The 27739-nt window shown below is 38.1% G+C and overlaps 1 protein-coding gene across 1 annotated transcript; it reads right to left on the bottom strand.

The window, feature by feature from the left end:
• Positions 1-114: 114 nt before the first annotated feature.
• Positions 115-26419, bottom strand: LOC121327627 (rho GTPase-activating protein 20-like). The gene is given in 16 exon segments (XM_041271741.1): positions 115-2495; positions 2497-3191; positions 4310-4424; positions 5402-5591; positions 6084-6193; positions 7041-7202; positions 8500-8678; positions 9211-9402; positions 9724-9790; positions 13107-13178; positions 14779-14863; positions 15469-15510; positions 15678-15827; positions 17144-17314; positions 24059-24141; positions 26126-26419. Coding segments are annotated over 16 exon segments (3582 nt in total). The 5' UTR covers positions 26225-26419; the 3' UTR covers positions 115-1325.
• Positions 26420-27739: the final 1320 nt, after the last annotated feature.

Genomic DNA, 27739 nt, shown 5'->3' with positions numbered 1-27739 from the left:
TGCTCACATGTTATTAGTTTTACTTGCACATGAAGTGCTGTGCAATCCTCGTACCTAAATACAAATATACATTTTAAACACTTGTGTTACACAGACCCGTTTATATCCCGTGTACCAATGACTATACACCAGCATTAACACACAACACAAAATGCACACAGGGGCAGGCACTTTAACGCATGTTAAGACACTTAACATGGTTTGCCATGTTCTTTAACCATATCCCTCTGTGCTTTACGATTCTTACTTATGTTTTGCCGTGTAACTGTATTAAGCTTTAATATACTTTGCTTTGCTTTTAATATGGTACAATTATATAAGGGACTCTCCCTTAAAACTATGCAAAGGCACTCTAGCTTTCCAAGTTGAATAATTTTTTGGGGAAATTACTTTATCTTTGTTTTTACAGATGGCTGTGCAAAAAACAGATGTCCAGAGTTGCAATTCCAGGTTAGTTTGTTGGTTCTCATAGAGCTATCAAAAGTATGGGCTGCTTGCTAGTGATGTAGTCAAGGGTTAGCTTAGAACAGGTAGTACAGTATGCCTATATTGTACTTGATAATGCAGCCAATGCTTACACTTCTCCCTAACATGAACAATTAAAAAAAAAAAAATATTTAATTCAATATACAGTCTTTGCTGCAAGTATATTACATGACTCACCACTGGAGCATTTTGCTGACGCAACTCTATTGTCTGTCTTTGGACAATTGAAGAGCACTCTATGGGTTGGTTAACAGGGATTCATGGCTCTTAAGAGGTTCTCAGTATATTTTGCTCAAGGATTGTAACAAAAAACAAATATGGGCTTATACAACAGAACTTGAAAGTGCTTTTCAGTTAAAAACAGATTTCAGCACTTGATACTTTACAGAAACGTCTGCTGATTTTTGCTTTATTTTAGGTTTACACACAGCTAATACAGTTTCAAATGAATGTACACCAGAATACAGTTACATTACAACAGATGTACTCAGTAGAAACGGTGCTCGTTTGCAGCATTTTTTTTTGTTTTTATCAATCAGCAGCAGGACTTGCAAGTACAAAAATACGCATTAATTTCTTACAGCTTATACAACTACAGCCCAGCTTACTGCAGCATTTCATACACAGATGTATACCATTTTAAATTCTTAAAAAACAAAAAAATTATAATTAAATTATATTAAACTGCAAACATCACAACATACTCATTGAAAAGCATCCAAAGTTAACATAGATTTACCATTTTAAAACTGTTCTCCTAGATTTACATTGTAAAAGGGCAGTTCATTTGTGTCAGTTACTTACAGTACATTTACAATATAGTTATTCCTTCATTTCATTTAGACATAAGACTCTTCAGCGAAAAACATTTGGTCAAAGTCTTCAAATTTTGGGTCACTGCATTGATTATTTTGCCACTTTTTTTTGCTTTGAATCACTCCATTAGTAACTTCCTGTGTTTTCTGCAAGCAGTTCTCAACATCTGTTTGGAGGAAATATTCCCTGACTGCCTTGGTGGCAGTTTGAGATAAGCAAAATTTAGGCTCCACTTTGCAACTCACAGACTCCATATCATTACAATGAGGGTCTGTATTGGATATTTTGCATTTAACATCCTGAGAGCTCTCTGCTGTTATGCTGTTGCTTTCCTGGCCCGCCAATCTCTGACGGTTCTCCAGAGAGGAGGTCCAATCACCTGCAGCAAAATAGACTTCCGGCTCTGAGCAACGGTGTGCAGCCAGGCTCTTCGGACGATCCTCTGCTAAAATAAAGGACTGCTGACCCCTCATGGGATAAACACCCAAGCAAGCGCTCTGTCCATAAAACACTGTTTGTGGGATGTGACTATTACCTGCAGGTAACCTCTTGTCAAGTTTCAGTGTTGCAGGACTTGAACTGTGCACCTGCTTCTTGCCAGCCTTGCTGCCCTCGCTCTCATGCAGCAACCTAAGTGTCTTTACAGTCAGTCCCTCTTCTTTTGGCACATCTTGATAAAAGGGATTCTGCTGCATTTGATGGATAGCTTCCTGGTAGGAGGGTGGGCAGTGCTGTTTTATATTTGTTTCATTTGCTGTTTTTTTAGGCACAGAGGCCAAACGGGCTTGTCTTTTACTTTCCTGACAAACTGTTCCTGCTGGAGGTTTTGGCTTGTCAGAAACCGGGGACCTGGCAGGGCTTTCGTTTTTTTCTCCATTTTTGCTCCTACTTTCCTTTTTACGGAAAGACCAACTTCTCATGGAAGGTGTAGTTCTCTTCATCCATCTATTAGAGTGCAGAGTGAGGGGGCTCCTCTGAGACACCAATTCGTGGCTTTCCTTTAGCGAGCCAGCTAGCTTGCTCTGTTCTGGCTTAGGAGAGGAACACATGGTCAAATCAGAATGTTGACTGGGGGACAGCTGGTGTGATAACTGTTTAATGGTAAGCGAACGAGGAGAGCAGTCCCCTTGACTCTTCAGTGTTAAAGATTCACTGCAGACACAGGGCTCTGTGGGAGCGAACACTGTGTAGTCAAGAGTATTGGGAGAAGGCGCTGTCCAAGGAACTCATGGAGGACCTAGATAGGGAGGTGCCTGGAGAAGACAAACTGGAGCTGCAGGTGGTCGAGCAGAGGTTAAGTCTCAATGGAGGAGGCTGTTTAAGATTAAGCCTAGAAGTTTTTTGCAAGTCTTTCCCATCATCACTAGGACTGGAAGGACTTGGATTCCCCAATTCGATGACCATGTTCAGGCTGCGTTTGATGAGTTCCTGGCCCTTCAGCTGTAAGGTGCGAAGCTGTTTGATATAGTCCTCTTCATTGTTTGTAAGTACTGCATCGTAGCTGGCTTTGCGTGTTATAACCTCATGTTGCTCAAAGTGCTGATCGAAGTTAGAAGGTTGGAGACCTATTGTTGGTTCAGAGCAGCGTCTGTGTCGCCTTAATCCCACTGGGCAGAGCAAGTCCATCTCCAAATATTCTCCGTGGGGCCTGTTTTGATGCGCCTCAGGAGAAAACTTCCTTGTTCTTGACAAAGGGGGCAGCTGTAGATGAATGTTTTCATTCTCTGGCTGGTCTAAGTCACAGTCGCTTAAGGTAATGACAGAGTCCCTGCTTCGGTTATCTTGCCCACGTTTATGCTGCAGATCCGAAAAAGGAGAATCTACATCATAATTCAGCTCATTTTCTAAACTATCGTATGAAGAGCCATTCATCTGGGATGACGAAACATCTAGAACAAAGATAAAATGCATTGTCATTGACAGATTTTCTTTATTGCTGACATCATATTTCCCAAATCTTTCTCATTGTGCATGTAATACCATGCAGCCTCCTTGAAGCCACTTCCCATGACCAACACTGGCAAAATACAAGAGCAATATGTTTAACTTCTGAATTTAGATCTGGTATAATACTGACCAATACTTTTACAGTACAATTATACCTAAAATAAGCAGGCTTGGCACAGCTCTACCAATATAGCACCTTATGATTCCAGTAAGACATTTATGTTTTAACAACAAATATGTTTATCCACTTGAGTATTTAAGAAGCGAATTTATAGTATTAAAAAAAAACACATCTCAGCTTCCTGTTTATAGTTGAAATTGTTAGTTACACCCAGGCAGATTTCCTTTATATGTCAAAGTTGTAATCTGTAGTTATTTAACTCATTGCACTAAGCACCCAGTTAAATAAGCTTCTTAATACAACTTTAAAATATGTCATTTTTGAAGGTTAACCTCTTGAGCTATAACAAAGCTTGAAGATTACATATATACCAAGCTTCAGCTTGGAGTAACTTTGACAAAGTTATACATTTTTTTAGAACTCATAAGTTGATAAAGTGGAAAGTACATTTTCAGGTTGGAGGAAGAGGGTGTTCCCACAAAAGCAAACTACTCACTGGAATGTTAGTGAGTGAACAGCAAATCCAATTTAATGTGCATTGTAAAAACAAAGCAAAAAGACACCTGCCCGCTGTAGTTTTTTGTGTTAGAATTGTGGTCCCTATTCACAAAACTGATCAAATAAATAAATGATGAGTGTTTACATTCTCATAGGTTAAATAGTTAAAAAGGTTTTACAAACTTTGTAAACTTTATTATAACAACCCTTACAATTTTGTAATTAGGGTTAGGGTTTGGGTTAAACATAAAAATAAATAAAATAAACATCAACATATACTTCTCATCGTGGCATCAACTGCAGAGTATACATCTCATTTAAAATGTAGAGATGGATCTGGTCCCAGCTAATTTGAATGAACCTTGACGGAAACCTCTGTCAGCTTCTTAATACAACTTAATTAATGATGCCAACAGTTCTGAAACAGAACATTTGTTTTACCTGAGCCATGATCACCGCTGATGCTTTTCCTTGGCATGCTTGCAAACACTGAATCAATGTCTTCTCTGAAAATCTTGCTGCAGTTTTCTATTATAAACTGTACAAGCATGGAAATCTGAAATCACAAAATAGTCTATTAGTTAACTTACAACATGATATTATTATTATTATTATTATTATTATTATTATTATTATTATTATTATTATTATTATTATTATTATTATTTGTTTATTTAGCAGATGCCTTTATCCAAGGCGACTTACAGAGACCGATATTAATAGCAGTTTGCTCACCTTACGGCTACTTGACAATAAACACGTTATGCTTTGCATCTGCTTCTAAGCTTATTCGTTTTTATGGCATGTTTCTGCCAGCGTCTCAATCTGGACAGTACATCCTCTTTTTTATAAGTTCCAACAAATCTTTTTTACTGATACTAACAATGGACCAGCTCGAGGATGGCTACCTTTTGATTTTGCTTAAGTATAACTGAACTGTGCACCTGCAGACCAACAGTGTTTGTACCAAAAATATAAAACTGCCACGACTCTGTCAATAGGGCCAACATGGAGAGCCAGTAACTCACATGTACTTCATTTGTTTATTATTCATTTATTCATTTTGTATTAGTTACTGTTGTCATGACTACCACTTAGTAACTACAAGGTGTTTCCGTTTACAAAACCTCTGCCACTCTATATGTAACATGTAAAGAAACATTCATATATACACAATAAATAATTTCACCCCGACCTTGTGTTGATTCTTGTCAAGTTGCCTTAATAAAGTGTTGCAGTGGAAAGGTTACGTTGCATTGTACTATACATTGGAAAACCTAAAATCAAGTGTTTTCAGCTTTTTCTTTTTAATTACTTTTATGTCCGGATACCAAATAAATTCTAAAAAACAAAAGATATATACAGTTCTGGCGTTGTTTGTGGTTGATGAATGGGAAAGTGCGGTGTTTTCTCTGCTGTATAAAAAACAAATGAAGCAATGAATGGCCTGGCTCACTGCGTGACATGCAACCCATGCCCAATGGTATATGAATATAGTTTAATCTCTATTGGTTCTGTTTACAAATTATTTACCTTCTTTGTGACTTCACTTTCAGTCTCTGGACTTGAAGTAGAAGGAGGCCAGAGCATGCTGGGAGCAATGCAAACTGCCAGGTTGAATGCGTTCATCCGGTTCTCCTCGGACTGCTGCTCAATACAGTGCAGGACTCCAAAGAGATACCGCAGCAGGAGCACGTTTGTTTTAGGGAGTTGTTCCATAAGCCTGTAAGAGAAGCACACAGAATATACTAAGATCTTCGGTTACTAAAAGTTTTTCATCCTTTTTCGGTTGTATTAAGCCGGGGTTTTTACATCAGTATTATTCATTAATAGCATTCAAACTACTATTCAATGTGGAAAATTACAGTATCTATTATACAAGTGGAAACAGAAATTGTATAGTAGGCATTAGCACTATTCAGCAGTCAGTAGTTATGATAGGGATACGCACTCTTTAGGTTAAGTAAACTTTTCATTCAGCGTTATTTGTTGCATTGTGCAATCTTGAAATGTTTGCAATATTCACCAATCCGTTGCTTTCACGAACGTTAATATTACGCATAGTGAACAATGGCTTTAAAAATGTCTTAAATTATGGATGACATATTGCGGAACCATGGGCAGGATTTTCAAAAGTTAGTAAATGATAACTCCAGTGTTAAACTCTCTTGGTGTTTGAAAATCCTGCCCCATGTCTTGTGTGACTAAAAATTACCTTTGTACGACTTGGATCTTCTCTTCATGACTCTCTTTGTCTATCACGTTGACCCACTTCTCATAGAAGTCTACACAAAGGATGCTGCCAGGAATGTTCCGGAGAAAGTCCTGTTTGACAAGGAAAACTAGAATGTGAAATGTACATTTTAAACCCATCAAATATCGACAGGTCATCAAATTAAAGCTTGATTTAAGAACACAAGACACTTAAAATAACTATTTGAAATGCGGGCAAATGTCAATTTTTCTGATGCAGATTAAACACAATTTAAAAAAAAAAAAAACTAAGCAAAACTAGAACAGACATTAAACTTTCTGCATAAAAAGTTAAAGAAGTGTGCAAAATAAATCAGAATTGGTTGACTTTTTTTCCTTTAGGGTGTTCTGGTTTACCTTGCCACACCTAAGTGGCTGATGACAGACTACTGAAATTACTCTATTATTTGTATATGTTCTAGAAGCAAAAATTACATGTATTTTCTTTACACCCTTATAAGTAGGCAGAACTAAAAACAAATGCGATTCTGAATGCAGTAACCGAATACCCTGAGTGTTTAGATCAAAGCACAAATGCTTTGCCAAGCTCTTTACAAACGTAACGTGAATTATTTTATTCCCTCATTAGCCTATTAACTTATCATTCAGCCATTCCCCCCTCCAGTACTTTCAGGTCTCTGCCACCCACAGCATGGCATTTACACAGGGGATGGTTTAAGAAAAGCTCAGTGCTAAGGCAGACCAAATGATAGATGATCAAAGAATAAGGAGTCTGCAGCCTGTCAGGAGCAAGCTTAACAAAACATCCCAGGAACACTAATGGTATTTCTATCATTAATATGTAACACTGGATGTTATTAAACTTCACTGATGTGAGCAGATGTGGAAATAATAAATACCATGGGTGTGAATGCCCTTTAATTATTTCTGATTGAGCTGCCAAAAGCCTTTGAAATACCTTGAGCACAGCAGCCGTCACGAAGACAGATTCACAGGCAACAAGCACTTCAGCTCCCAAATTCAGCTTGTCCCTTAATTCTCGGCAGGCTTTTGCGTTAGCAGACCGTCTGAAAATGCCCCTGGTAAACGGACCCTCTTGAAAAAGAAAGCCCAGCATGTCCTTAAAATCAGAGAGGGGTAAAAAAAAAAAAAAAAAAATATTTTAACCTTCACCAGTTTTAGACTAGCTATTATTTCCTCTTATTAGCAACCTTTGATATTGGCATGTAACCCAGTTCTGATAACTAAAAAAAAAATAAAGCTACAACTAGCAATTTAATCTACTGCTGCAAGGAGGTACTGTAATAATCGTTTTTGTTACAATAGCTACAGGTAAAGGGTTAACTCATCATAATTCAAAGACTTTCAATAATTTACCCTTACATTGTCTCATCCTCAGAGCTACTGCTCCACACAGGAGATTTACATATGAATTGTGCACAATATAAATGTATCAGTCAGGCTATGGGGGTCTTTGTGTATGTACACTGTCATGAACTAGAGACCACTGCTTTAGCTTGTTTTAATTAGTAGTATTATTAAAAAATAAAATACATCATTGTCTAATTACAGCTTATGTTTAAGGCATGTTTAAAGTTATGCCATAATGTATAGAATAGGTATATATTCAAGTATAAAATTACCTTGAGAAGTATTTTATTGGTTTACTGTACAAACCAGAGTATGTGAAACCTTACACTCTGTCTGCACTGTTACCTGGAAGTATGACACTAGCACAATGAGCTTCTTATTGTGACTGAACAATAACCCATGTCCAATCAGTGCTAACGCCTCTTAATATCACTGAATACAAATTATACATTTCGGTCCCTGACAACATGAACTACTGTAGAAACAGTGTGGAAAATGTGAGTCTCTTGGCTTTTGAAATGTACCTGTTATACCAGAAGCTTAACAGAGTTGGGCCCAATCAGTACTTGGTTGGTTAGATGGTTCAGATCTTCAGTGAGTATCAAGTGCGGCAACAGTGGTGCTGATGGTCCAGTAAGAGCCACTTTTCCCATTATGCCAGTAACATTAGCGGTATTAAACTGTGGTTATGTTAACCAAGGTGAATCTTGCCTTGGCTAAATCCCGCCACCCAACATGTGCAAATTCTATCCTGTTCTAATACTTTCGATTTTAAACTGATAGACAGAATTTTACATTAAGTGACATGACCTCTACTTCATAAGACATAGATGGTTATGTGCGATTACAAAATTTTAATTTTAGACATGACACGTGTAGTTGTTACACCACATCAATTATAGCGTAAATAAATCACACTAAGAGTAAATTGTCAAACGTAACTCAGTGTCACGGGGTTAGGACTAAAAGCACTGTGAAGAATTTGATAAACATCTGGCATTTCAGTGAAGTGAGGAGTCACTCTACACTCAGTGGGTTCTCCTTACCATGACTGGCTTGGGCAGCTTGTCACCCTCGCAGATGGATTGCAGTGGCAGCCCAAAGAGTCTGCCCGGCGTGGGAGGATTTGGAGAAAGAGGCATGCTGTCAAGCTGAGTCCCAGAGCCACGCCAGAAGGCCCAGTTGATAATCGACCTTTTCCTCTTAGAGGATTTTTGGCTGGGCCCTAAGGGAGATGATGGGGGGTAGTTGGGGCAATCATTTCCATTAAGACTTAAACAAACCACGATTTCAGTATTTGTTTGCCAGCAGTTGCTATGGTAGAATAAGATAAGCTCTACCTGCTTGTGGGCTACTTGTTTTGTCAAGCCACTTTATAAATGGAGAACCATGCAGACATGGCTCAGCAAGTAAATATAATAAAAGTTGTACTCTATTTTTTTTTTTTTTACGTAATGGGTACTATTGCTGGTTTATAATAAAAAAAAAGACAAATGTAAATTGACTAAACTAAACTAAGTCTGTAGGAATTTGAGAAAACAGATTGCGTTATCTTGAAATAGTTTTCTCTCCCCTGAGGTCCAGTTTAGAAATCCCAGCTTCTTAACTTCTCCTTAAAAACACAGAAATGTTTTTGAGTAACTCCCAAACGTGCCTCATGTGATTTGAATTATTTGCTGGGCCCCGCCTCCCGAACAGGCATACAATTTTCAGTGTTCTGAGTGAATGGGTCCTCTGTGAGGTACAGTAGGGCTTACCTGTTAATTGCTGGGATGCGGCCAAGCATCTGGGCTTAAGTATGAACTGGCACTGTGTCTCCAGGGGTAGCTGCTGCAGAAGGAGGGTCCTCTTGAGGTCCTGAGGGAAGGCTGTGTCCTTGATCCCTACTGGCAGCTGTGCATGCGGCCCACGCATGTGACTCATTTTGATACTGAAGGGATATTCGTGCCCTGGAAGTACAGAGGGAGGGATACAGGCCTGATTATCCTTGGCAAGTCATTCAGACAGCACAAAATCATCTTCATTTTAAGACCTGTATTGGCCCAAAAGTATTTTTCCATTGCAGCAGCATTTGTTCTGACCTGTGGAAGTTTATGGTTCCAACTTCCAACCCTTATTTAGAGTTGTTTTGTTCACCCTTAATTGGATAAGATGTTATAAGGCTAAAGAAAGAGGTTTGCTAACCATTATATATATAAGGTTTGCCTGCTCTTATCTCAAGCACTTTTAGTGGCTAAGATTATCTTTGGGTTTATTTAAAGTGTACTTACCAATAAGGGGATATGGAGCATCTTCTTTGCCTGAGCTGACCCAAAGCTGGTAGTCTTTTACACAACCCTGCAGTAGGAAATCATATATACACTACCGGTCAAAAGTTTTAGAACACCCCAGTTTTTATAGAAAGTTAAGCAGTTCAAGTCCAGTGAATAACCTGAAATGGTACAAAGGTAAGTGGTAAACTGCCAGAGGTTAAAAAAAAAAAGTTAAGGTTACCAAAAACTGAAAAATAATGTACATTTCAGAGTTATACAAAAAGGCCTTTTTCAGGGAACAAGTAATGGGTTAACAACTTACAGCTGTTCTGCAGCAATGGAAGTAAATTAAGCCTTGAAAGTTGATGCTAACAATTCCTACAGGTGTCCCAACTTTTGCTGATTACTTACAAACCTTCTGTCTGTATAAAAGCAGTGTTGGAACAGACTGTGTTACTACACCCTCTTAAGCATTATTTGGACAGTATTGTACTGCAGGAAGTAGTATATTGCTATCATAATGGTGATAAAAAGGCAATTAACAAAGGAAGACAAACAGACCATTATAACTGGTCGAAGTAAGCAAGTCTCAGTTTCAACTGTGAAGAGAAGACTTCGAGCTGCAGGTTTGACAGGTCGAGTGGCAGTAAGAAAGCCATTGCTAAGATGGCAAAATAAGAAAAAGAGGCTTGCCTGGGCCATGAAGCACCGCCAGTGGACTACTGAAGACTGGAAGAATGTCTTATGGACCGATGAATCAAAATTTGAAATCTTCGGTTCATCACGCAGGGTTTTTGTACGCCGTCGAGTAGGCGAAAGGATGGTTCTTCGGTGTGTGACACCAACTGTCAAACATGGAGGAGGAAGCGTGATGGTCTGGGGCTCTTTTTCTGGATCCAGAGTCAGCGACTTGCACAGAGTGAGTGGCACCCTGAACCAAAACGGCTACCACAGCATTTTGCAGCGCCATGCAATACCCTCTGGTATACGCCTAGTTGGTCAGGGGTTCATCCTATAGCAAGATAATGACCTAAAACATACCTCCAGGCTATGTCAGAACTACCTTAGAAGAAAAGAACAAGACGGTAGGCTTCAAATCATGGAATGGCAAGCACAGTCTCCAGACTTAAACCCCATCGAGCTGGTTTGGGATGAACTGGATAGAAGGGTGAAAGCAAAGCAACCTACAAGTGCAACACATCTGTGGGAACTTCTGCAACAGTGTTGGGAAGAACTTTTCGAACAATATTTGATTTCCATAGTAGAAAGAATGCCACGAGTGTGTTCGGCTGTTATATCTGCAAAAGGTGGCTACTTTGATGAGTCAAAAATTTAGATTAACTTTTGTTGAACAAAACGATTCCACGATTTCTTTTTTATCTCCAATTATTTATTTGTTCTATGCTTTAATTTCAGAGTACACTTGCTGGAAACTAGGTTTTTTTCATAATTGACAATGTTTTACGTCGTATATGTTTCTTTAAATACAAAACATAAGGAGTATCAAAGCAATGTTCAAGAAAATTGAAAATTGTCTCTAAATCTTGGATTCCTCAAAATAGCCACCCTTTGCCTTAATAACAGCCTCACAAACACGAGGCATTCGTCTCAGCAGGAAATCACCCGACATGTCTTCCCAGCTCTTCTGCAGCAATTCCCAGAGATGTAGGGCACTTGTGGGTAGCATTGCTTTGACTCTTCTGTCCAGTTCGTCTCATACAAGTTCTACGGGATTGAGGTCTGGAGACTGGACCGGCCAGTTCATTAGATTGAGTTGTCCTTCATTTTCCTTCTTCGCCAGATAGTTCTTGCACAACTTTGAGGTGTGTTTCAGGTCATTATCTTGCTGAAGAATGAAGGACTGCTCAACTAGCCGTAATCCTGATGGAATGGCATGCTTCTGAAGTATGCTATGATAGCCATGCTGGTTGAGCTTGCCATGAACTTGGTAAAGATCACCAACTCTGTCACCAGCAAAGCAACCCGAGACCATGACACTGCCTCCTCCATGCTTGACATTGGAAACCACACATGCAGAACTCATGTGCTCACCCTCTCTGTGTCTTACAAATACTCGGCAGTTGGACCCAAATATTTCAAATTTTGACTCATAGGTCCATAAGACCGACTTCCACTCCTCAAATGTCCAGTTTCTGTGTTTTTTGGCCCAGGCAAGTCTCTTCCTCTTATTCCGCACTCTTAACAATGGTTTCTTTGCAACAATTCTTCTAGTTAGGCCAGCTTCACGCAATCTCCTCTGAACAGTTGATGTTGAAAGATCTGTACTTCTAGTAGCATTTAGCTGAGCTTGTATTTCAGGGGCAGGTAATCGCCGGTTTCGCAGACTTGTGACTCAAATGAACTTGTTCTCTGATTCTGAGGTCATCCTTGGCCTGTCTGACCTTGTTCGGTCCTCATGAGTGCCAGTTTCTTCAAATCTTTTGATGGTCTTGGCCACAGCAGTTACAGACACTTGCAAAGTTAAAGATTGACCTTCATTTCTTAAAGTAATTTTCTTTGCTTAACTGAGCGTATTTTGCCATTTTTTGCTCCCTTACATTCAGGAATGACAAACTTGTGCCTATGCTACCTATATTTATAGTAATCATGGACCCTCACCTGTTAACAATAATTGGTGACAAAAGGTTAATTAGGTAACATGCTAGTTAACTCAGAGAACATCTAACAAAGACACTTTTATACTTAGGCCAGTGTTCTAACACCGTGTTATACACATTTCAGACTTTTAACTGACTTGGGCTTCAGCCTGAAATTCCCTTGCTTTGGGTGACCATTTCATTGAAATTGACAAGATTTACATTTTCATTTAAAAATTAAATTTTTGAATGCAATTCACTTATGATTATCAGCTTATATAAGTACACATATCATATAATGAAATATTAAGTGTTTATAGACAAGTTTATACAGTTAAAAGCATAGATAATCATGAAAAACCTGGTTTCAAGCAGGTGTACTCAAAATTTGACTGGTACTGTATAAAAACCATAGTCATTTCACACATGGTTGATTGGATTATTAATACAGCTGACAACTACGCACATGCACCTTCATATTAACAACAAATGTTTTACACTTTATTTATGTGTCTACTGAAACTGAACATGATTTATTTTATAAATATGCCCAGTATGTTTGTTTTTTGCAGGAAATTCCTTTGATAAACTAATCAAATGACAACCAGGTCAATACATTCTCAAGCTGTTAGCTAGCAGAGCAGGATTAAACTTACCAAAAAAAACCCTAAGGAAGTCCTAAAAATTAATATAGCAAAAAAGAGCACACTCCAGTGATGACCTCTGCATGAGAAAGAGCTGGCTGTGCATGTAACTTTCTGTGCTATATGAGTCATTAGGATTGAGAATTTTACAGTAACTTACAGTAATGCCAAACTGCTGCAGTGCCATCTTGATAGCATCAGCTGCTGTGTCTGTGTTCCCAACCGACAGAGTCTTAGACGAAACAGGAACAAAAAAAACTCAACATGAAAACAGTTCATAAAATGTGCTCCACTGCCTAATGTTAACAACAACAAGCAATGCTGTGTTTGACATGAACACTGCACAAGAAGGCCACACTGGGTTTCATCCCGCAGGTTTTTCGTATTAGACAGAAAGTTGAAATATTTCTTAAATAAAATACATTTCTGTAACATGTAAAACCCCAGAATTTTTTTTTTTCAATACACATAAATGACACTTTGAATAGACAACCATCTGTGTCTTAAGCCTGTAAAGGTCCTGGTCTGGTAGTATTGGAGAAGAAGGAGTAGCATATAGTGCTGTCTATATGAGGGAGAAGAGTGTACAGAATGATACAACAAAACCTGTGCGGATGCTATGGGGCTCAGAACAGATTAAGAAATTACCAAAAGATGTTCTACATGGGATCTGTTATGCCTGCACTTAAAACAAATGAGAGCTAAAGGCTGACTGGATCCCTAGTTATTGATCAGCCAAGCCACTGCATGATACAGCCATAGTCTGAATCAGCATGTAACACACAGAGACAGTTTAACGTGTAGTCACTTGCAAACACATCAAATAAAACCTATCACTCTAATACCTACCTACTGTCAATTATTTCTGCCCACATAGAGGGCTTGGAAAAAATGTTTTTCAACACCTGCTATATGTAACATACACAGGGGGGCTGCCCCTCTTGAGATTGATTAAAGGAAGTAGGATTTGTCTTCAGTGGCCAGCAAACTTTGTTCTACATGGAAGAGTTTAGAGGAATAGTCAAGTTCTCTCCAGGGCACTCTAATAACTAGTCATCTGAATCATGGTTGCCATGGGTCTACACAGCGGTGAAATTCTGGGACTTCATTTAATGCCAGTACTGGGTACTTGGACTTATTGTATCTGCTTTTCATCCAGCACACATGCATTCTGTCCACTCTTACACAATGCCACCAGCTGCTGAGCAGTGCGGTATAGTATGGGAGATGTTTCTAATTTTGTGTTAAACCTCTGTAAATGTAATTTATCGCACCTTTCCCCCCTATATGAAGGGCTTCACCTACAAACAACCACAGGTTACAATGACTAAATACCATGGCGCCCATGCTAAGATAGCTTTGTGAATGGCTTGAGAGAGCTGTGTGTTTTTGAACATTTTTAAAAAGGTTGTAAGGAATTTAAACACTGCAGTGTCTAACGATCAATAAAGTGCTATTGAATAAGTGTATAAAGTGAATGAGTGTACATACAAATGCATGTATCATCAAACTGTCTCATTTACATCTAATATCTACATTTATTGTTATTTCACTAAATACAAACACACTGTGTTTGAGAAATGCAAAGCTATGTTTGAATTCAGTATTGTTTGTTTGTATCAGTAACAGAACAGAATCTAACGGGTTGGAACTAGGCCTCAGTAAGGATTGCTGTCTGGCCAGTATCGGTCTCTCTAATGCTGACAGGTAGTGCTTGTGGAAAACTCAATCCCTGAGGTGGGATCTGACATTAACATTTCTTTGGGCTCTGTCAAATCACAGGATTAATTTAGCTACAGAAAATAGAAGAATTATCTTCATAAAGTACTTACATATGCACCATGTCCAACATCTCTTGCCAACAATTTTAAAGGAATGCTTTTAGGGTCATCTTTTTCTTTTTCTTCTGTGATTCGGCTATGCAAAAATTAACAAATAAATAATTTACAAATTACACTTTATAACAATCCTAACACTGAAAATGTCATAAGAACTGTTGGAAAGATAAAGCCTTGAATGGAGCAGCACCTAGCTATTTGCAGGAGCTAATGACCGCGTCTCTCCCAAATCACACTCTTAGATCACAGGAAGCGGGGCTGCTCGTTGTTCCCAGGGTCAATAAAATCAATACGGGAGGGAGGGCTTTTTCTTTTAGAGCCCTAAACTATGGAATGCACTACCTCCACGTGTTAGGGAAGCAGGGTCTGTGGATATTTTTAAGTCTAAACTTAAAACACATTTTTATAAAATGGCATTTTTATCTTAGTGGTATTAATCCAACATCATTTCTAGCTTTTAATGATTATTATTATTATTATTATTATTATTAGTAGTAGTAGTAGTAGTACTAGTAGTAGTAGTGGTAGTATATTTTGTATTTTATTGTATTTTTATGTATTTATGTACAGTGCCTTGTGATATTTCGGTATGAAAGTCACTATATAAATGAAATAAATAAATAAAATAAAATAAAACACATTCAAAAAGCAGGTCTAATGTTACACATATTAAAATGTCATTACCTCTTAATAAATGACAGCCATTTTTCTTTCTGTTCCACCGAACTGAAAACAACAACATTCACAGTCTATTATACACTCAAGTAATACAAGAAATCTAAAGAAATATAGCATGCATATACAGCGCAGTACAGTATACAGAATTACTGCTGAACTGCTGTCACTTGCCATTGGACAGGGTAAGCGGTCAGCAATATTCACTGAATGCCTACCTGAAGGTAGCAACACAGTTGGTGGTAGGCCAGCCCATGACAAAGGACTGGTTGTGGTTAGTGCTGCCCTCACACACCTCGTCTGTGCAGGACGCGGTCCACATCTCACAAATCCGGACATGGTTCTTTAGTTTGAATTGTGAAGTTGATCTGAAAACAATAACAATGCTGCTAGTTAATCTTTGGTCACATACGAAAGGGCCACCCTGACTGCAAGGTGTTGCCTGGTGGATAACTGCTAGCAGCTGAGACACTCAGAAGGTGGATTGAGTTTCAGAACTGAGGTGGTGAGTTCCAGCTGGCTGCTGGGAGTGAAACCCCTTAACAAATATGAATGATTAGTTCCCAGTAGAGGAAGTCGGGCAGGGGGGTTATTATAGTGTTCAAAAGAGCAACACTATAAGTAAAAGCAATACAAGTTTTGTAGACTGCAAAGCATCATGGTTTCAAATTTTATGTATACCAGAGGTAAGTAGTTGCCATTTGTATATTTCACTGTTGCCAATGATTCTTATGTCTGGATTCATAACACTGAAGACTCAAATAGACAGAGCCGAGTCAAGAGCAGTGCTGATCTTGTCATGACTTAGGCTGCATTCACACTGGGTCAGTTTCAAATGGCCTGGTTAATTTGGTATGAAGCAATGTATCAATTTGCTTGCTGTTCACACTTAACTGTGAGCAAAAGGACCAACTTTGTTTGGATGCAAGCTAAAAGTTAATTACATTTAAAATACATGGAGCACTATAAATGTATGTGTGTGTGATTTTATTGTATTTTTTTAAACCCAACACCTCCTTATGCTGGACAAACATGTCCGGTTTAGCGAGGGGCTACAGTATGATTATGAAAAGCTTTTTGGTAGAAACACATTTTTTATTTGGGGGTGAAGGTGGGGGCCCAAAAAATGTAGGCCAAACCGTAACCCTAGAGCAGCCCCCCCTCCCCCCAGGGTTACCAGGTTATATATATATATAAATGAAAGGGTGACTAACAGACACTTCGCAGGGCATGGAATACAAGTATGGAATACAAATTGAGGCTTTTAATCATTGTTTGACTGTAAACAGAATCTGTATTGGTTGTGATACATTAATTGTGCTGTGATTTTGAACCAAGACACAATTTGTATTATATACTGCACTCCAAAAAATACTGGGACAGATGGATAAATAATAAAACTGGGAGAAACATTTGTTCTTCCAAAAAATTGATTTCTGCAGCGGTAACTGTCAAGACAGGTCTAACATGCATGGCTAGTTTAAAGGTTTAGTTTTTTTATAGTCTTCTTTAGAATTTAAGATTCAATTTATGGATTTAAAACCTGTCCTAACATGTAAGGTTTCGCCAGTTTACAGACAGCTATCTACTGGATTTCTAGTGTACGTTCTAATCTATTCTATCAATTTTTTGTTAGAATAAAGACGAATGAAGTTTGACAATATAAGAGTTCTTTTGAGCTTACTTGGATTTGGCGATGACCAGAATGTCGCTGAACAGGAAAAGGTGTCGCTCTTGCGTCTGCAGGCCTGTCTTGAGCTGGACATGGCCATGCATCACGAACACTCGGTTCAGACAGATAAAAGACTGGACAAGTGGACATGCCTCCGGGTTGACTGGAGACAGACAACTTTCTCTGAAAAAATAAAAACACCCAATTAAAAGACATGCTTTTAAAAGGAAAGTTATCACAAAAATCTAAAGCTGGGTAAAAGTCACATTTTGGTATTTAATGACACACACTGACTTATCAGAGTGACTTTGAGATGGGAGGGTAATTGTCTGGCTACCATTCAAGATGAAATGTATCTATTTTTCTAAGATGGAGATCATAACATTTTAAAGAGTTCATGTTATACTCCTTAATCTTTTGAAACACAGACAAGCAGTGCTTCTCAAAACAAAGAAAACAGTTCAAGGGTTTAGGCCTTTCCTGTTTATAGCTTTGATAAAGTTGATTCACTATAGGGATAACCTTCTGCACAGTTTTTTGAGACATGCCTACCCTCTGGAGACTGGGTGGCATGGTTCAGCTGTTAGGGTATTCATCTGACACTAGTGCACTACAGGAATGTGAAATCGGATTCCATAAAGTGTCAGTAAATCTGATGGGAGGGGGACTGGGATCACATTTTCTTTGAGAAAGGTAATGTATTTTCATTGTGTGTAATATTCTCCAATTGCGTAAAAAACTTTCTCAAGTAGCCTTTCCCTCTCCCATTGGTCCAGAAACAAACCATTATCTCCATATTTTTTTAATATTTCTGACTTAATAAAAGTCAGAAATATTAAAACAAGCAGTCATGGAAACACCCAGCAGAGAAAGAGATAATTTACTGCTAGAATGCTAAATCTCTAACCCCTGGCTTATAACAGGATGACACAATATTTGTCAGCATGCATAAATAAATTTTTATATATATATATATATATATATAAAACAACACCTCATCCAGCCCTTCCATGTAACCTGTCAAATGTCTCTGTTTTCTTTCAGAATATTTATATTAAGTCACCTTTTTTTTTTACCAGATGCACATTCTTCACCACTTTGGTCCAGCTTACAGATTTCTGGACAAAGAAACCGCTTTGGAAATTTAAAGGGTGTGAGGATCGTCATGGAAAAAGCATGAAAGAAGGATGAAGTTGAGGATAAAGTCATGGGCTTCATACCTGACACACCCTGAAAATCCCTTCTATCCAGCTCAGCCTTGTCTTCTACAGATGACAGAGATATTTCTAGAATATTCACTGGTTCGTATCTATTGCAGTTTATTTTCAGTATATTCGGTTGTATTAGCTTCATCTTATTTTATTTTTGTTACTGCTATTTTATTTTAACTTTTGCATTCCTTACTATCAAACCATACCTTGTCTTCCTCACTCAGTTGATGTCTACACACAAATCAACATGCATACAGCTTGGAAACAATGGGGGACCCCTATTAAATCTTTTCACCCATAGTTTTCACCCAGTGGGAGGAGCAAATATCACACAAAAAGCTTAAAATTACACTTCAGTTTTTTAAACAAAATTACTGAAGACATTGTCGAGACATTTGTATACTTGACTTACTGTAGTTTCTCATAGTTTGAACAGGCCAGGAGCATGCAAGCCACTAACTAAGTGCTTTTCTGCCTACAGTCATGCAGCTGGTGCAGCCTCATATCATGGAAATAGCTGTCAACATTAGAATCTACACGATATACACTATAAGTTGATTATCAAAGTCTAGATTGAGAAGTGTTAACAGTGTTTCTGAACAGTGTTTAACCCTTATTTAACCCCCTGTTGTTGCCACAGTTCATCAGCATTTGACCTCACAAAAGTCAAGCAGACTAAAGGATTCCTGGCTCTTTGAAAGCCATGCTTTGCTTTCTGCATCATTATGCTGCTTATATTTTGGTTCACTGAACATTTCCTTCTCCCGTGACAGTTTCTTCTGCTACAGGGCCTATACAGCCACCTGAGTCAGACACAGACGTAACAAACCTGGAATGAATACATGCCACTGTTATTGATATCAGCACATTAAGCAGGTCAAGAATGTGGGTGCAATTACCTAGGACTATCTAGAATCCCTACCTGACTCAATACATGGAAAATGACTATTGGACTAGAATACTCACAGTGTACAAACCTAAAACCAAGGTAAAAGGGCAAGGATCCATGTAATGTTGTAGTTGTTTTTCACATTTAGTTCATTTATGTTTGAAGTCATAGATGGACTACTGTACAATTTTGCCGAATTCTCAAAACACTACTGCAAACGAAACAGACAGTTACTCCTAAATTCAACACAAAAGTGTCTCTAGATTTTATATCATACCACCGTCATTGACTTTTCTTCAAAAGATTTGTCTTATTTTTTCGAATGGACAGTTTCAAGACAAGTTATAGCTTGTTGTGCTATTTGCTCTCGAGTAACACTTTCACTTTGTTGCCATACCAATGGGAAGGCAGGGATACCTAGGGCAGCCGAAGCCCGAAATAGTTCAAAAAGGCAAACAGTGGTTGTGCCAGCGAGCATTTGTCCATTCTCTTTAGATTATTTACAGCTAAGAACAACCTGTTGAAAAGACACTTCAGTCTAATTCAAGTTGGGCCGTCAATGAGAGACAAAACCTTCAACAAACCTCCAAACCTGCTGTTTGTGCCCAGAAGGATTTCTCACAGTGCTGCAGACTGGGCATTTCAAATTCTATTTTAATCTCAGTTCTCGGTACATCTGGGTAGATTCAGTACACATGTTAAAACAAACATAAGTTAGGATTTGTATGCACTAAAAGATATATTCTGTATGGATGAAGACTATATTTGCATCCTGAGCCATTCGAAAAAAAGTGATCATTCCTCTAGAGAAAATATACTTGACTCCTCAAGACCTTCACTTTCAATTCAAACACAAAATGTCTCCTTTTCAATCACTAGACAACACCCACAGTACAGAAATGTTCATTAATGATCAACAAAATGAGAATATGTTAAAAAAATGATGTAAAGCTGGTACATTCGTATCTCAGAGAAACTGGAGAGGATCGAGAAATTAAAACAAGGTAAAGGCTATCATCCAAATAAAGCTGAAGCAGTAACGGATAACGACACAGAACGTCTGCACAGCACTGAAACCCTACGTTTAAAAAAACCCAACTGTACTTCTGAACCTCATCTTCTTTAATATTAGCATCACAAGAGTATCCATGTGTTATAAACAATAACAGATGGGTCTCTTCAGTGAGTTACAGGAAAACAATTTCATCTCGGGTTTCTGTGACAGTTTATAACTTACTTGACTTTCAGTCTCGTAATTTATGACGTCACAGAAACCCTAAATGGAATTATTTCCTTTAACTCACTGAAGCCCATCTATTATTCTCTCTCCCTCACACACATATACTGTATTTTATTATTACGTATTCCCATAGAGAACTGAAGCATAGATTTGGTTTACAAATGTGCCCCCTATCATGACTGGTTTATTTGTTAAGCAAATGGAAATCCAGACATTTACTCTGTAATTTAAAATGACTCAAAGTCAGCTTCATGAGGGCAAGACAACAGACCTGCTATAGATCGATAAGGGAAGGGGTTAGCAGCCGCTTCATTATCAGAAGTGAAGCCATTCTGGAGATCAGACCTCAAAGCACATTTTCACTGTCAATTTCCCTGAAAGAATCAGTGGTGGTAATATTGATGAACTTTCATGTATCCCTCCAGAATAATTCAAACAACTTGCAGACTAGTCACACTGAATTAGTGCTAGTCATGTTGTACATCCAATTGATAGTCTTGTTAGCACATTTTCCTGTCATTTTGCAGTATTTGACAGTAAAAGTTCTTTTTTCTGACTTGGAAAACCAGGTCAAAACCTACAAAAGAAGGTCTGATAAAGTAACTGAAATTTCTCACTGGGCTTGATTCACTGCAGCTGTGAGGAACCAGGTAGTCTGAGAGAGCAAATCTAATACAATACAGAAAAAGTCTGATCTTCCAAACTACTCCCTGCACTGTTATAAAGTCTTTTCGAAGCTTTGCTGGCTGTCCTCCTAACAATAGAGAGTTGTGTTGGAGTGTAAATTGGAGTGTGAAGGGGTTATTATTATTATTATTATTATTATTATTATTATTATTATTATTATTATTATTATTATTATTATTATTATATGTGTTCGTTAAAAGAACAATGTTTTTGTACCATTAGTAATGTGGGTTCTGTATTGGCAGGGAAGCAGACAATTATTTTCCCTGCCAAAAATAACACATGCAGAATGTGGCCATCTTCAAACTGGTTGCAATTTGAGGATGGCCACATGTATAAAAAGTGTAGCAGCAGAGTGCTGCCGGGGTTTGAGATAAAAGGAATGAGAGAGAGTGAAAGAAAGATCAATCCAAGGTAAAACAACTTTAATCCGACCGGCCGCACTCCATCGCTGTGTACTACTATTCATTATTATTTACAGTTGTCAAGTGACTTTTTGGATTATAAATAAACACCACTGCACCTGGATTATCGTTTTCTGTCTGTTATTGGTCACCGCATCACCCCTGCACCTCCACACTGCAAACCACTTTGCCACACATATGTATTGCTAATTCGTATTCTACACTATGCTGTACAGTGGCTTGCGAAAGTATTGACCCCCCTTGGCATTTTTCCTATTTTGTTGCCTTACAACCTGGAATTAAAATTGATTTTTTTGGGGGTTTGTATCATTTGATTTACACAACACGTCTACCACTTTGAAGATGCAAAATATTTTTTATTGTAAAAGAAACAAGAAATAAGACAAAAAAACAGAAAACTTGAGCGTGCAGAACTATTCACCCTCCCAAAGTCAATACTTTGTACAGCCACCTTTTGCAGCAATTACAGCTGCAAGTCTCTTGGGGTATGTATCTATAAGCTTGGCACATCTAGCCACTGGGATTTTTGCCCATTCTTCAAGGCAAAACTGCTCCAGCTCCTTCAAGTTGGATGGGTTCCGCTAGTGTACAGCAATCTTTAAGTCATACCACAGATTCTCAATTGGATTGAGGTCTGGGCTTTGACTAGGCCATTCCAAGACATTTAAATGTTTCCCCTTAAACCACTCGAGTGTTGCTTTAGCAGTATGCTTAGGGTCACTGTCCTGCTGGAAGGTGAACCTCCGTCCCAGTCTCAAATCTCTGGAAGACTGAAACAGGTTTCCCTCAAGAATTTCCCTGTATTTAGCGCCATCCATCATTCCTTCAATTCTGACCAGTTTCCCAGTCCCTGCTGATGAAAAACATCCCCACAGCATGATGCTGGGGATGGTGTTCTCGGGGTGATGAGAGGTGTTGGGTTTGCACCAGACATAGCGTTTTCCTTGATGGCCAAAAAGCTCAATTCCAGAGTACCTTCTTCCATATGTTTGGGGAGTCTCCCACATGCCTTTTGGCGAACACCAAACGTGTTTGCTTATTTTTTTCTTTAAGCAATGGCTTTTTTTCTGGCCACTCTTCCGTAAAGCCCAGCTCTGTGGAGTGTACGGCTTAAAGTGGTCTGTTGTGGTGCCATATTCTTTCCATTTTTTAATAATGGCTTTAATGGTGCTCCGTGGGATGTTCAAAGTTTCGGATATTTTTTTATAACCCAACCCTGATCTGTACTTAAGAACATAAGAACATAAGAAAGTTTACAAACGAGAGGAGGCCATTCGGCCCATCTTGCTCGTTTGGTTGTTAGTAGCTTATTGATCCCAAAATCTCATCAAGCAGCTTCTTGAAGGATCCCAGGGTGTCAGCTTCAACAACATTACAATACTTCTCCACAACTTTGTCCCTGACCTGTTTGGAGAGCTCCTTGGTCTTCATGGTGCCGCTTGCTTGGTGGTGCCCCTTGCTTAGTGGTGTTGCAGACCCTGGGGCCTTTCAGAACAGGTATATATATACTGAGATCATGTGACAGATCATGTGACACTTAGATTGCACACAGGTGGACTTTATTTAACTACTTATGTGACTTCTGAAGGTAACTGGTTGCACCAGATCTTATTTAGAGGCTTAATAGCAAAGGGGGTGAATACATATGCACGCACCACTTTTCCGTTATTTATTTTTTAGAATTTTTTTTCATTTCACTTCACCAATTTGGACTATTTTGTGTATGTCCATTACATGAAATCCAAATAAAAATCCATTTTAATTCCAGGCTGTAAGGCAACAAAACAGGAAAAATGCCAAGGGGGGTCAAAACTTTTGCAAGCCACTGTACATACTGTTGTTACGGTCATCAACTTTATCATCATATGGATAGCTCGAATTGTGAATTCCGGCATGGCAGGGGATGTGTGTTTCTGATATACTTGGTGATTGAGGCAGTACTGACATTTTCAGTTCATTATTATGGAAAAATAAAAACACTTTTAGGTACATACCACAACCAGGAGATGGTGTCAACTATTTAAAAAAAATACTATTTGCAAAACAGTACAGGCAACCAGGCCCGGATTAGGTACACTTGCAATAGGCCACCATCTTAAAAGGGGCCCCTGACCACCAATGATTAAAAAAACAAACAACAACAATAAATGACCTAAAAGTGATGAGAAATGTGTGTATATGAGAAAGTAGAACTGGCTTAAATTAACAGTACTCATAAACGTCATATTAACTTATATTATATTAAAAACACAATAATGCAAAGAGCTTCTCAGCAAAGTGCCTGAACTAAGGATCAAGTGGTAACGACACTGACCCTGCAATTTCAGGCTGTGCTGTTGAAGATGGCCATGCAGTCTGCACCAGAACAAGCTGATGTGACTTGTAATGCGAATAAAAACTATAAAGAATATATTACAGGGAGACAGTAATTGAAAGCACCACAACAAAACCAGAAGAAACTGATTCTTTCCTTACCTGGAAATTGTTCTGGATTTAAGCGCGGTGCTAATGACCAGTGAAGGTGCAGACTGTCGCCTCTGTGCCAGAGTCTTCCATTTCTACATGAAAGAAAAAAAGCATTGTCTTTATCTCAACTTACATCACCAAAATAAATACATCTAAATGTAATACAAATTAAATATATATTTTTTAATACAAACTCCAGTGCCTAACACCTCATCTCACAAAAGTAGAATTTTATAATTCAGTTCAATATTTTACCTATGTCAAGTAAAATATTAGACATTTTTATCATTCTAGCTAACTCACATTGCCTTTTTTAAATGAAAGTTTCATAAAACTCCATTATCTCCATATTTTGCTCCAGGGTGGAGCTGTAATGTGCTAAGCGTCCTGTAGGTGGCCTAGGGGTATATGTGGTATCACTATCCCAAGAGGCCACTTCAAGGTTTTTTTATTACCTCCAAATTGTTGGAAGGTTGTGAAGAAGTTGTCTAACTACCCTTTCAACAGTTACCCTTTCATAGATCCCATTTAAGAAATATTGTATTATTGTATATTCAAGTTTTAAAAAGAATCCAGAGAAATCTTTGAAATTGCTGGGTAATTTCCAGTGGTATTTGATCATTTAAGCAGTTATAGGGCAGCAGGCTCACTGTAGGTAACAGCATGTGAAATATTCAGCAGAGGATGCAGCGTTTTGTTTTCTGTGCATAAAACAATAAACAACAAACTACATTTTGACTAAAAAATATCTAAATTAGGACAAAGAAATGGTTTCAGTTTTAAGGACCCATGTCATTATAGTCAATACCAAGTAGCCTATAGTCGCGGTACTCGTAGTGTATCAGCACTAGTAATCCTTGTCGTGGTAGGGTAGCCTTAACTTAACTAAACAATAGGGAAAACACATGATTAATATACAGCTGTATCAATTACTTACTGTAGGCCATGGTATCAATCAAGTCAAATTCAAAAACATCTGCAGCTGAATAACAAATACTTGAATCAAAGTTGTAGCCTAGAGGTTATTAATACTAATGGAAACGTTGATACTATGTATAAAGAATTTCAGGAAAGCACAGTGCCCAGTGGCAAAAAAGCAAATCTAAAAAAATCAATATTCGTATAGACACAAATGAAAACCATGGCAAGCTGATACAGTCTGTTTCATTAAAGCTATATTTCAATTCCTCCTGGTACATCCAATAAACATATTTGAATTATACACCATTTAATAAATATGCATAGACAAATAATTATAACAATAATAATAATAATAATAATAATAATAATAATAATAATAATAATAATAATAATAATAATAATAAGTAACGCCAAAACAGAAAATGCCTCAGGTCAACAAAAATGTATCTCACCAACATACAAGTGCACACAAGGTTTGTGTGGAAACCAAACATACCTTTGTGTATTACAGTATATATCCTACAAGGATTGGTTTTAAAACTATTTCAATCCATTACAACAACAACAACAACAACAACAAAAAAAACATTATTTCAGAACACCATCTAAACTACTATAGTACAAATAGAATGATAATTTTGCAATAACTGTAATACTGTCCACACAAAACTGTCAAGAATGTCAAGTGACTTGCCCAATGTCATGCAGTTGGACATGCCTCGGTCAGTTTGAACCTATTAGTCCTCTTAAGTACCAGACATACAAGTTAGCTGCATGAGAAATCAACAGCAACTAGTAAAGAACAAACCCATACTAAACATAGAACTCAAATATACTTTGAATGGAGTCATTACTTATGTATTTATTTTATAAATTGATCTAGGTGCCAAGTCAGAGTGAAGGCTGAGAACTATGTTGATGACAACTGTAAATAACTTTTCTTTCTGAAGGAATTGTCCATAAATTTGCAAGAAGCAAGAATACCCAGAAGTTAAAACTATTAGCATTACTAATATTAATAGGCAGTGCACGTGTTAAATTAATGCAACAGTCTCGTCTATAATATCATACCATTTAGAATTTAAATAAACATTGTTTAATTGCGTTTTAACAAACAGTCAACTGGCAGCTAGCAAATTATACTTTACAAACTACCTTTTTTGCCTCTGCTGGTAAACCAGAGATTTTGGATTCCCCCGTTAAAGATGATGAACGATTCTGTCCAATGCTATCCTGTTGAGGTGACATTTCCATTAAGCCTGGTTGAGCGTTTAACAAATATCAATGTAATCTTAATCCCAGACCCATTCACATTTCAAAATCAAAGCAACAGAAAAGACAGTCCTGCAAATCTCAGATTCACGAAATCAGGTGGTCTTCATGATCCAAAACAACAGCACTTGAAGTTTTTGCAAAACGTGAACGCCACTTTCCTCTACAGTATGTACTTCCTAGTCATGACAGCCACAGCGAGTGTTTCATGTTTAATGTTGAGATAGCTATATTCTACTGATCAAGCTGTCTATCCCTGTTGCTAAATAAACCATAACGCCACAGCGTCACTGCTTATATTGGACCTTCCTTCAGAGACAGAGTCGCCCGCACCCAAGGTCCTAGTACCGCCTGCCACTGGTTGCGCTGAATAAGCATGCCGCTGTGTAAGCAGAACTACACTGCAGTGAATGGCCAGTTCAACTAATGCGCCAAATATCCCAAGTCAAAGTTACAACCGTGAGGGATTTTCTTTTTGTTACAGTAGGCTACTGTATCTATCCTATGTGCAATGACAATACAACAGGTTAGATACAGCGTCGTAACCAGAGGTGACGTTCTCCCGAGATTAAATTTAGCTTGCAAGCTATAGCTGGCAGTATTTACACGACTGCAGAGCAAATGGAGTTTCGGACGCGCATTTATCTTTTGACATATACTTTGTCATTTGACCAAATGACTTTAGATTTTTTGTCTGATCTGATGAAAGGTGTTTAGTCAATCTGTCACATTTTGACCATCAAAATGTAGTCGCTTGTGCAAAAGCCCGAACATTACTATATTACTGTTGTCCTTCATATCATTAATATATTTTGTGTAGGCAGCTGATTGGTCGAGTGCAGTGATGTAACATTGTCCAGTCGTCGAACGGCGGCAACTGTGGAAGGAGAGACGACGGGAACATCAGGTGTACGAGATGAGATGCCTTCTGAAGAATTAGTTATTAGTTTACATTAACGATTACTTGAATAATGACATTACAATTGAGCATTTCATGTGAATCAAAATATAAAACAAAAACACCGTGGTGTACGTGTTGGCTGCTCAAGAAACAACACGAAACTCCTACTTAATTTAAAATATATACATTATAAATGAGCCCACAGGAAATTGATTATATACATTTAATGTATTACAGTACACAAGCTACTATGTGATCTTAAATTCCGTATGACTGTTTTCTGAGGAAATAAAATCGAAATATTAAATACAGTGATATTAACACCTGTCAGTGATGTTTCTACCGCCTTCTCACTAGGAGGTGGAACGTGTTGTAGGCATATGCCCAAATATTTACAGGGAAATGAACTAATCGTTTGAAGAAAAAGAAAAACATCAATAATGTTACATTATACATATCCAGTTGCACACAAACTTGAGTGCTGCAAAGATCCAGTGGATCTGGGACGGGCTCATTCTGAGTGCTGCAAAGATCCAGTGGATCTGGGACGGGCTCATTCTGAGTGCTGCAAAGATCCAGTGGATCTGGGACGGGCT

Source organism: Polyodon spathula, chromosome 15, assembly GCF_017654505.1.
Source record: "Polyodon spathula isolate WHYD16114869_AA chromosome 15, ASM1765450v1, whole genome shotgun sequence".
Lineage (NCBI taxonomy): Eukaryota > Metazoa > Chordata > Actinopteri > Acipenseriformes > Polyodontidae > Polyodon > Polyodon spathula.
This window is presented reverse-complemented; position numbering and strand designations above follow the sequence as displayed.